Genomic DNA, 12,232 nt, shown 5'->3' with positions numbered 1-12,232 from the left:
CTCCTTTCCATGTGACAGCATCTGCCTACATGCAGAATTCAGAGCTTAATGGAGGGGAGCTAAGTCCTTGTCCATACAGCGGATAAATGATGCACTTTCTCCAAGAGATTCAGTGGCATAAGCTGTGTGCATTGCTTTCGCGGTATTCGCTCAGGCAGAAGGCACGGAGCAAAAGCTATGAAAGCATCTTGCAGGTGGGCTGACTGTCAAAGTGGAGCAGACCCCAGTTCGACTCACTTGACCTTTGAATTTTGGACTTCAACATGAGTCAAGTAAAAAAAAAAGAATGGAAAAGAAAACAAGAGTGTCTTTGTTCTTACTTTTCACATTGAGATACATGGACTTGCTGACATCTGCACCCACGTCATTGCTCACTCGACACAGGTAAAAGCCGCTGTCTTCTTCCAGCACGTGTTTGATGAGCAGAGACCCATTTATCAGCACCTCGATCCGGAAGCCTGAGTTAAGGGCAATGGGTTTGAACTGAGGGACACCAGCACCTGAAGGAAGAGCAGAAGGACAGTTTGATCATCTGCTATTGAGGAGTAGACTTTTGGAAAAAAACAAAACTGATCCCATGATGGTGATACAACTTAGACCTAATCCTTTCATTACTGACAAGTTACTATGAATTGGACTCAACATGTTAGTATGCTAGCATATGCTATTTAAACAATTACAATACGTACATATTGAGAAATATGAGCGAACTTTGGAGTAAAGACCAGTGCCACATAAAGAATATATTTTATGCATCTGAAATCAGAACAACTGTTAAGAATAAGAATAAGAATATATATATATATATATATAGTTACAGAGTAAACTAATGCATCCCATCATCATCACAGTCATATGAGTGAACAACAACACCAAAATAGTTCTAGTCAGGAGTTGTTTTGTACTCACAACAACAATATATTTTTACCTTTTGAGTACTCCCACTGGATGGTGGGGACAGGATACCCCTCAGCTGAGCAGTTTAGTATCACAGCTTTCCCATAGATTCCATCCTGATCCTTCGGCTGCACCACAAACTTTGGCGGGACTAGAAGTCAAGAATCTCCATTAAACACGGCAACATTGTTCAAGCAGTCAGAGAATGACAGAGCAATTTTAAAAGGAACAAAGGGTAGCTAGGAAAAAAAGTATATCTATCTTGAATAAACAACATCATGTTTCTGAAAGTAACTTTTGGCCACCTCATTTATATGACCTTTATATGGCCTCCTGTCTCCCTCTCACCTCGGACGATGAGCTGGCTCTGGTGCTCCACAGCAGCGGCTTGGTTCCGTGCGATGCAGGTGTAGTTGCCATTGTGCATGAGCGTGAGGTTGGAGATGCGCAGGGAGCTGGTGAAGTCGATGTTGTCGATCGTGACGCCAAGACTGTCCGGGATCGGCCGCCCGTCCTTCTGCCAGGTGATGAAGACCGGCTGGTCACCGGACATGACCACGCATGGTATGAACACTCGCTGCCCGATGGAGAATCGAGGGAATTCAAATGGATGGATGGTTGGAGGAACTGTAAAAGAGAAATACCATTAAATCATTATCACCATTGTTGCGAGACAAGAGTTGTTTATGTTGAAGAGCAAGCTGCTGACGTAAACCCACTGAGTAGCTCTCAAAAGGATACTGTATGATTCCCACTCACTCTTCCTCACTCTCTGGGGACACTGCAGTCACCGTGAGAACCAGATGCTTTGGAAAATTAATGATTTTAAACAACATTGGTATAAGCTGCACTTCAGCGCTCATTTAATTCACAACAAAATAGGCGTAATAGGCTCCCGGGGATTTCCTCCCGGCAGTGGTGGAATGTTAAGCAGCCGAGAGGCAAATTAGCTGAGGCAGAGTCGTGGTGTAGCTTTGTCTGTGCCGTTTGATTTCACCTTCACACGCTTGTTAGCACGTCAAGACCCGCCAGAGAGAGATGCGGCGAGGGATGGGGGCTGGGGGGGCTATGCTCGCACGACATTTTAGATTATGCAGCGTCATTGAAGAAACAGAGCCATCTGAGGTTATCATCATCATCTGGCTCAGCGCTGCTGAATATTTAGATGAAGCCCGGATGAGCTGGCTGGATGATGGAGATGCAGCTCAGCTATCAGTGATGGGCTTCATCCTGAAGACTGATAAACAAACACCCCGCTGCATATCTGTGTTTTGCTCCACAATAAAAGACAGATACCATGGCCTCTTAACCCCTTAACGTCTGAATTTTCGGTCAGTCACAGACCTCAGCTGCTTTAAAGTCATGCTGCTATGGGCTTGCCCAAACAATGGACAGACAGGTTTCGACATTGTGACCAAAAACCTAAATCATTTGTACCTCAGTTCTTCTGTCTTAATGGGTAATTACTGTTCTCATGTCACCATTTTCTTTGCTTAAATACTGCAGAGACGACAAGCTATTTAACTTTATCTACTCTTTAAAACTTTTTTCACAAGTGACCTGCATAACAAAACTGGAAACCCCACTTTTTCAATGTCATGCTCCACCACTTGCGACTACAATTTCAAGGTGACCGCGCCTTGACTCTCACCTTTCACAGTAACGTAGACACTTTGGTGTGTGGAGAGCTGAGGCTGCACCAGGACATTGCAGGTGTATTCTCCCTCGTCCACGTCCTTCTGCACGTCGAAAAGCTTGAGGGTGCCGTTGTTCTCAAAGGCTCTCTGGCGGTGGTTGTAGGGCAGCAGATTGGAGTCTTTGTACCACTTGATTGAGTAGTACGGGTAACCGATGACGCGGCAGTGAATGTACATGTCCCGCCCAGCGATGGCAGTGAGGTTTTTCATTGGTCTGATGCTGGCAGGCCCTTGAAGGACACATTGGAGAGACAACTCTCTTAAAATGATTTTGAGGCTGGGGGGTTGGGGAAATGGTAATTGTGCTGTGTTTGTGTGTTCCTAAAACACAACAAAGCTTACATGCCTTGATTTATTCTGACTGGGATACACTTCCTTTTCTCTTCAACACGTTTGTCCCGGGCAAATTTGGGAAAGCACCATGCCAATCCAAAGGGAATATTTGCCTCCTACCTCCTGCTACTGGGTGTGATTGCAGCTCACAAGTGTCAGAGTGGAATATTCTCATCCTCCACTCCTGAAGCTATTATCAAAACCATTATTCATGTCGCCGGCTTTCACACTCACTTGTAAAAAACCAACAGAATAACTAAAAGTCCCCTATAGCTCAGGTTCTATCACAGAAATGGACCATTACGCACCTCTTCAAAGGACTGGAGAAGACGGTTTAACAGGGCTCGGTAGTGCGCTTTGAGCGTATTCCGAGTTGCTGCTCTCTTTAGCACGATTAAGAAGGCAACCATGTGAGAAACAGTCATTACACTTTTTTTCCACCACGGCACCTGTGTAGATTTATCTTCATTGCTTGGCTGCATTCGGCATTTACAGACCCTCACTTAAAGGCTGCAGGATCGCCCTATTTAGCCTTAACCATGCATGGATGAACGCAATCTAATTAAACCAATCAGTGTAGAGAAAGCAACGTTGCCTGTCTGCTGTCGAGAAACACTAATGGCCTCACATTCGGCGTGAGTGCCTCAGTATTACTGCTGGATGACAGAAGCAATCCAGCCAGCCATGTCCCAGTAGAGCACAGATAGCTCCACCACCATACACTGGAGTAACTGTAAATCAAGGTAATGGTGGCCAAATATATAGCTATCAGCAGGTGCAAGGGAGGGAAAGGGACATTAGAGAAGGTACTGCTGACACAAGCAAGTAATGATCCACCCTACAACTACCATACCATTTTCCGGAGAGTCTGCTTCAAGCTACACAGGCTACATCTAGACACGGAATAAATCAAGACATGTGTATGTGTATATGTGATGGTGTGCTGGAAGAGTTGATCTGACAAGCACCTCTTACGTTTATTCGCGCCTGGTAGGAAACAGTCCCGGCCGAGTTGTTGCAGATACACCGGTACACCCCTCCATCTGGGACCTGGGTCTGGCTGATGTTCAGGTGGCTGACCACGTGTCCCTCTCCGTTGATGTAGTAGGAGATCCGGTGGCGACTGTCTCGCACTACGGGCTCGTCGTCCAACGTCCATGTGACTCGGGGCTCCGGCGTTCCTTTCACCGTGCACGACAGCGACACAAACTCGTTGATGTTGTAGACCTTTTCGCTGAACGAAGCCAAGATCTTGGGGGTTCCATCTGAGCAAGAGATGGGACGAGACGCACGCATTTCAACCATATGCCATACCATAAAACAGTCAAGTCTTAGAGTCTGTCAATTGAATACTATGTCCTAATAAACACTTGAATACTAAAGCTACTCACAGAAGAATGAAACATTGAGAGACAAAATACAAAGCACAGAATACACAAGTATGTATTTATGCATAAATACTGGAATAATTATACTGAAAGAACATAAATAAAATGTTCTTCAAATATTCTACTTGTTTAGATTCAGTTAATTTTGAGCCTCAACCTTAGATTGAACTTGATGCAAACCAAAACTTAATACTGCCGACTCAAAACACAATCAAGTTTTCTTCTAGAAACACAAATATTCACCCAAAATCCATTCTACCACCGTCAATTCTCATGAGTTTTCCACACTATTTCTTGACAGTTAATGACCATTTGCTTGCCAATTGAAGGACAAGCTTGGTAGTTCAATCTTTGTTTGTTTTTTTCAATTACATGCATTTACAGCGGGCCTCATAAAATGCCTTAGCAGGTGTTTGATACAAAAGTCCAGGGTGCTTACCTTCCAGTATGACTTGAACATAGTCCTGGGCGGACATCTTGCCGTGTCTAGCAAAGCACTGGTAAGCCCCTCCGTCGCTCTTGGCCATGCCAGCCATCACAAGGTTCTCCCGGTTCTGACCCGTCATACGGACGCTGTTACTGGGGTAGATGAGTTCACCGTTGCGGTACCAGGACAGCTGATACTCTTCAGAACCAGTTACGCCACAGGACAGTGACACCTGGCTGCCAACACTTCCTTTCACCTTGCGAGGACTCACCACCACCTTCAGGGTCTCTGTGGACGAGATCAACACGAGGCTATCAACATGCCATAGTTAGGACAACAACTTTAAATGTATTGTTTACCGACACATTTCAGGGAAACTGATCCATCATACAAGTTATGAAATAGAATGCTAAAATAGTAGTATCTTTGATATGTATATGCACAACAAAATGAGTAAGTGTAGATGAGAAAAATACAGCAACAGCAATCTCTGATTCCATAACCACACTGACCTTTCACATGAAGCCGACCGACCACCTCTGCGTTTCCGTACCCGTTCCAGACCTCGCACACATAGGTTCCGGTGTCACTCGGCTGAGTCCGTTCTATAAGGAGACCGGTCACGCTCTGTCTGTAGCGCGTGTTGGGCTCCAGAGGCCTGTTGTCCTTCAGCCAGCGGTATTTGGGCGCAGGGTGACCAGAGGCTTTGCAGGGCAGCTCGACTCGATGGGACGCCATCACCTCGCGACGTTCGAAACTGTCCAGGATGTGAGGCGCCGAGTTGGTGGGATCTGGAGAGAAAACACAAAGACATAAATCAGCATTGCTCATCTTCCAATCCACCCAGTTGATCATGTAATTTCCATATGACAATTGATGCAGAACGTAAAGTTTCTATCCTGATTTGAGAATGCTGGAGGGCATCTCCTGCTCAGTTCCTGTGTTGGCACACATCTAATGACCTTTATCACATGTCATCTCCTTCTGAGCTCACATGCTTTTCCATGTCACTCCCAATACATCTCAAAACAGGGATCAGTTCAGATGTCTAAAATGACCAGCACAAGGAAGAAACATGCATATAGAAGAATACTTTTCAAATGTCTATATAGCACACCTGAGACGATGAGGCGGGCACTATTGCTCTGTCGGGTCTCTCCAGTGTAGCGGTGCCGTGTCATACACCTGTAGTTGTACAGCCCATCTTCCATTTGCACATCCAGAATATACAGGGCGCCCGTGGACGTGATGAGAAAGCGTGACACTGGGAAAAAAAGATCAAGTCACTTACATTAAAATTGACATCAATAGTGATCAAAAGTCAGTTGAATCTGTACAAGCTTTCTTCTTTGCACATTGTTATGATTCTATCCTGAAGATTTTTACACTTAAATCCCCATCATGTCATTTAGTTTTTGTTCATTTTGTTTTGGTTATAACATTGTGTGTGGACCTGGAATTGAGGCACTGAAAAACACAAAGTTTTTATATGACTAACCATATTATTTGCCTCACAAAATCATTTTTGCCTGAAATAAATTAATCAAAATAAATCTCAAGTTCCAGCCTTTATTATATAACATCATAAAAAGAGAAAGGAACTAGGAAGAATAAGTCAAAATGTTCAAAGCTCTTAAATGTTAATGTCATGGCGTTTCACAAGCTTATGCAAAAGAATTTTACTTTGTTTTCATTCACTTTCTTGGCAATATAGAATGACATATTTCTACCAAAACAATAACCACACCTACAGAAACCTACAGAAAAAAGCTACATCCATCGTTCACTACCATGTCGCAGCGCTTTCACATCTCTGTATTGTATAAAAAGGAATGTAAAAATGAATAAAATTTCGATCAAAGCGATAACCACACCTATAGAAACCTACAGAAAAAAGCTATATCTATTGTTCACTAGCATGTCGCTGCGCTTTCACATTTCTGTACCGTATAAAAATGAATATAGAAATGAATATAAAAATGAATAATATTTCTATCAAAGCGATAACCACACCTACAGAAACCTACAGAAAAAAGCTATATCTATCGTTCACTAGCATGTCGCAGCGCTTTCACGTCTCTGTACCGCCTCACACGTTCGACACAGAAAATCAAATATTGAAGTCTCTTAGCAAATATTTGCAAGTCAAGTAAGATACACAGCTCTGTGTGATTGTAGTCACCAAACATCTGCTGCAGCCCATTTAGCTCAGCGCAGCTCTGAGGCAGTGTGACAAGGCTCTGTGTTGTGTAGCAGTGTAACACAGCTCGTTATCATGTAGCTCATCGCTCTCGTCTCTCCCTCGCTCCCCCTCTCAGGGGAAACTCGCTCTCTTTTCTCTTCCCCCGGTTCGAGACTGAAGCGCCGCAGCCAAGGATCACAGAGCGCTTTGATAACGCATGGCTGCACAGGTCTGGTGTTTCATATAATTCTAATGCTATGCTAATGTTGGTGAAGACATGAAAGGGGAGGATTGGCGTCAGTTGTCATGAGGGGTGATGTGCGCTCAGGTTGGTGGCCGCCGGCGGTTACCATGTGTTGCGGATGATAGAGAAGTCAGTGACTGACAGACGGGACCAAAGGAAAGATAAATGAAATGTAACTGACTTAACATTAAAGAAAGACTTTATCATGATTCGCTCAGAATTAGATTTCCCAGCTTGAATTCAGGCAGTGAAATCGGTTGCTAGCCTGACGTCGCTTCTGGTCTACCTGTAAAGAAGCAGCCATTTTTGGACAGCTGCAATATTCTTGCTTCAGTCACAGGAAGTGCATCACTTTCAACCACCACAATTTCATGCGCCAAAAAAAAACACACCTGCCTTGAAAAGTTGTGCGTTCTATTAAAGAGGGAACGGTTTGTGGGTCGAATCTGGTCCACTACACACACGGCAAAGCTTAAGATGGATGGGAGGACAAAGAGAATTGGGAGCAGTAAAGCAAAGATACACAAACTGAAGCACACATGGGTGGTGTGGACACGATTATGAGGAAGTGTTGACCTAGTTAGAAACCAGAGAGCATGAACGTGAAATCCTGGAGGCCTTTTTTTTTTTTTTCCAGATTTTGCAGCCGGTGGGTGAGATGCTCTAATGTGTGACATTCGACACATCCTGAGGTACAAATGTGGTTTTAATTTTGGAGCAAGTGATCCCTGTTCAGCCTCCGAGAAACAGCGATTGCAGGCAAGCATGTAGGAAAAGGCTGAGTCTTGTTCACCTGCTTAAAAGCACAGAACTGAGCATCTTTGCGTATGAACAAAACAACGCAATATTTAAGCGTAATATTGTATCATAAAATAGTAATAAACATCAGAGTTGATGTGACATGACGAAGCACGAAAGCAACCTCATGATTGATTTGTTAAACTCAAGCTATTCTCCAGTTAAGATGACGACAGAAAACTACAACATCATCTTCAAACTACAAATTAAATTATTCAAAAATTAATAGTCGTATAAAAGACCATTCCAATAATGTAAATAAAACAATATTTTTATAAATCCCTGACAGAATCACATATTCTGTATCACATATTCTACAGTCACATTTAAGTACCCCGTCCTTATAAGCCACACTTTATTTTCTTCCCCCATAAATTTGAAAAAAATATTTTCTCATTCAACTGTATTGCATCCATGTTTATTTTGGATTGCTTTGAATGCCAGCAAACTTTGTGAATAAAATCAGTCACAATTCTGTAACACTCTTACCATTAATGCAACTTATTTATAGACACTACCATACCAATGCTATCATATTTACTCACCAGAATTTTGCTAGTACATTTTCAATCATTGCATATTCATCAGAGAAAACACTGAGATATTGTGAAGGCAAATCTTGGCGCCTCGCAGCATCTGATTGAGCTGCACTCGCACAGTGCTAGATGATTGTCGCAAGCTAGCATTACAATGTCCTTGTGATCTGAGGGCATTTATGTGTGTCTTCTGTGAGCCACTGCAGCTCTCTTGAACCACCCGTGCTCGTGTGTCTCTTTATTCATGCCTCAGTGTGTAACTGTGGTGTGTTTCTCCGCGTCCCAGTGTAAATGTGTTTATGCAGCAGAGAGCGGCTGCATAGAAGGAACGGTCAATAAAAACGATCCGAGGCGCTCCACTATTCTCTTCCCTGCTTCACATGACGCATACTAACATTTCCTGAAACACGGCGGTGTTGTGTGCAGCGGGGCGGCTGTTCAATACACGAGAGTATGATTTCATGATTTCATGACGTTTCTTTTCAGGCCAGGTGGCTCGCTGGACGATGAATCCTCTTCCCTTCCTTGTCCCGCCCAGCTGCCCTGGCATCCATCGAGCCACCAACACAAGAATCTCTCTGTGGAGCCTCGCTCAATAGCTTGAATTAATCCACCTATAAGCGAGGCTGCAAGTGCACTCTTTGTTCCTTCAATGCTCTGCAAGATTCATTTGAGGGTTCAAACTTAAAGCAGATTTGTTTTGCACCTCACTAGATAGAACCTCAGATCTGGTACTTGACAGTCGTGGTTTGCCTTCATATTCTGTTAGTTTTGAAAACTGTTCAATCACTTCATGGACTGAGTGAACTCACTCTCAGAATTCTCAAGGTTTTGCTTGAGGCTACACGACTTCCAAGCTAGCTAGAACAGGCGACTCATAAATGTCTAACTGTGACTTTGCCGTGCACCATAGTCGGTGCATACTGAGCAACCATCTGCCTAAAAGTTTTCCTTCACCTCCCTGAGCCAGTTCAGTATCCATAATTGAGATATGAGGACAGAAAAAGAAACCAACAGGGAGGAGAGGGCGGGAATGATCAAGAGGAACAAAAAGCACGGCTGGGATTCAAGCACCCTGTCATCTGAAATGACTTACAAATTAGCTTACAGCTATGCACTTACAGGGAAGAGAGGGAAAAAGAGACAACTTTCATATGCTAATTCCGATCAAGGCGAGGAAGAGCAATTATGAACCCGGCTCTGTCTGCCTGACAGATCTCAACAAGCACCGTCCTCGGTTTACTCTTCCTTACATCGAATCATCTGAGCATCAGCTGGAGATAGGAAACAGAGCGCTGACAGTTTATCAACACACATTCATCCACGCTAGCTATTTTGAGTAAACATTTGTCTTGTGACCTCACATGACCAGAGGGCATCACCACGTACAGAATCGCTCACCCATCAACAGATTTGTAAAAACCGCCCAGTCAGCTAAACAATGCATTAAAAAAATGCCTGCTCGTCACTATGCCTGCAGCAGGAAGGAAGTGGAAGCACACCGCCTGAATTCCCTGCTGTGACACTGTCTTAGATTGTATTGGTGAGTTGACTGTGCTCCCAGGAGACAGTCACCGTGTCACGGTAACCTTGGTCACTTGAAGTCACACCGCTTGACAAAGAATATAATTTATGCTGCTGAAATGCTAAGCAGCCATCTGTAAAAGGTTGCGAGCTCACAAAGGTGGGTGTTTCAGTTCCTTCCGTTATTAAGTCACCTGGGCTTGGACAGTTGGCAGGAGCTCACCGCATGGCCAGAATTGGTTTGCATAAAATCAGATGCTCCTTATCAGTTTATGATAATAGACCTTCAGGCCAAGATTTGTTTGTTACCGTTGAGATGTGTGTGCATCAGTATGGCCAACAGGAATACAGGAACTCATGATCCATTTTTAAAACCTCCATTTATGACAAGCTATGACAGTGAAACCTAGGTAATTCTCAACTCTTTCTCCGGCAGTCGCAACACAGCAAACAACATCAACACACAAGCAGGAAATCATCACTATTAAAATAACAGTCTGAGCACTTCTGTACCCACTTGTGACACTGTCAAATGCTTCTTCATGGCTGCTTACTTATAAAACACTGCACCGTGATCAGACGCAGTACATCACCCTAGAATCTCCACGTCTGAAGTGAACACCGTCTAAGGTGTTTTTATAATATTAAAAAACTTTATTAAGTGACAGAGTAAAGCACCGTATATCTCTAACATAGGTCTGATTGCCCACCCTGCAGAAGAGCAGTAAATCTGTTCTCATTCAGGCAAAAACCCTGAATCAGCCACTTTGCCTGGATCTGCTCCAAAAGTTAATGGATTCCTCCGTGGCCCCGGGCTCACCTCTCCACTACCTTTTATGAAAATTCCAGTGAGCAGCAGTGACGTTAAATACATGACGCTGGAAAGACATCACTCCTATTAAGACAACAGGTCTCCACATTTGTCTCATATCCAATATCCTGACGCAGATAGTAAAAGGATTGTACCCTCTGAACTCTTAACATGCAACAGGATGCTATTTAGCATGTAGCATCATGTTATGCTTTATTAAACACTATCATCATCAATCATAAAATCATGTTATATTACATTTAGTATTAGTACTATTATTAATATTATTTTCTGATTATTTTTATTCCTTCCCACGTTATGATATTCCTTAAAATCCAATTCAGTTTATACAGGGATAAAAATATTCCGTTTCTGATAATACTTCTCACACACAGTCATATCACACCACTGGAGGATAGCATTGTTATTAAAAGCAAGTGCACTAAAGCGCAGCAGATTTAGACTGTAAAGACATATGTTTCAGTACAGCTCTTACATTTATCACACATGGATACACATAAGCCGCTCTCCATCTGACACTGATGTACACACTTGTACACTCTTGCTTGCTCCACTCAGCAAACAAATCCGCACCAGCATGTGTACAACTGCCATAAACATTGATTCCTCGTATGAAATTGTCGGCCAGTGCCTGGCGCCAGAGTTGCCAGTGCAGTCTGTGAGCAATAATGAGAGTATGATGAGCCCAGCAGGCCTTGTGTTGTAATTAGGCTCGGTCAGAGTTATTGGCAGTGCAACGCCGGTTTGATCAGGCAGGGATACACGTCTCTGTGGAGAGGGGGATCCCACCAATTTAGAGTCGCTCTAATAAAAATCATTTGTCATTCTTACAGCAGGCACCCTGACAGCTGCGGTGGTTACCATGGCAACACACTGGCCACCATTCGCTTAGCAAGCAATATTTCCAGTACTGTACAGAGAGGAAGAACTGCAGGACACTGGAGAAGAGTGCAGCAGTCCGGATCTCAACGTGAGCAAAACCTGTGATCTGCTCTGAATGCTAGTGAGGTAGTTCATTTGTTTCCTTTCCATCTGTCAGGCGCATTGCTTTATTCTGTCACAGCTTCCTTCTTTATTTTCCTTGCTACAAGCCAGCTTCCTCCACCTAGTCACACCTTTCCCCGTCACATTTTCAGTTATCTCATCCATAAATCTAAACGTTTGTCTTCCTCTCCTTTTATCTTTCATCCGATAAAGGGCCATTTGTCAGGTGTTTAGGAGACAATGTCAGAGAGGCTAGATTGAGATGGTTTGGACATGTACAGAGGAGGGACAGCCAGTACATTGGTAGGAAGATGTTGAGGTTGAAACAGAGGGTGGAGAGGAAGGCCAAAGAGGAGATTTATGGAGGTGGTGAAGGAGGACATGAGGTTT

At 43.6% G+C, this 12,232-nt stretch overlaps 1 protein-coding gene across 4 annotated transcripts in view; it reads right to left on the bottom strand.

Annotated features, from left to right (window-relative positions):
• dscama (Down syndrome cell adhesion molecule a) overlaps positions 1-12,232 on the bottom strand; it is a 62,542-nt gene that overhangs the window by 15,825 nt on the left and 34,485 nt on the right. For 3 of the 4 annotated variants that reach the window (XM_053846196.1, XM_053846198.1, XM_053846197.1), the window contains exons 4-11: positions 5,860-6,006; positions 5,255-5,533; positions 4,755-5,030; positions 3,896-4,192; positions 2,549-2,824; positions 1,246-1,524; positions 929-1,048; positions 321-500 (exon numbers count right to left, since the gene is read on the bottom strand). In XM_053846196.1, the coding sequence (XP_053702171.1) occupies positions 321-500; positions 929-1,048; positions 1,246-1,524; positions 2,549-2,824; positions 3,896-4,192; positions 4,755-5,030; positions 5,255-5,533; positions 5,860-6,006 (1,854 nt within the window). Of the gene's footprint in view, positions 1-320; positions 501-928; positions 1,049-1,245; positions 1,525-2,548; positions 2,825-3,895; positions 4,193-4,754; positions 5,031-5,254; positions 5,534-5,859; positions 6,007-12,232 lie in introns of those variants that run through there. The other variant, XM_053846201.1, reaches the window with a different exon arrangement.

Source organism: Synchiropus splendidus, chromosome 17, assembly GCF_027744825.2.
Source record: "Synchiropus splendidus isolate RoL2022-P1 chromosome 17, RoL_Sspl_1.0, whole genome shotgun sequence".
NCBI classification, from domain to species: domain Eukaryota; kingdom Metazoa; phylum Chordata; class Actinopteri; order Syngnathiformes; family Callionymidae; genus Synchiropus; species Synchiropus splendidus.
This window is presented reverse-complemented; position numbering and strand designations above follow the sequence as displayed.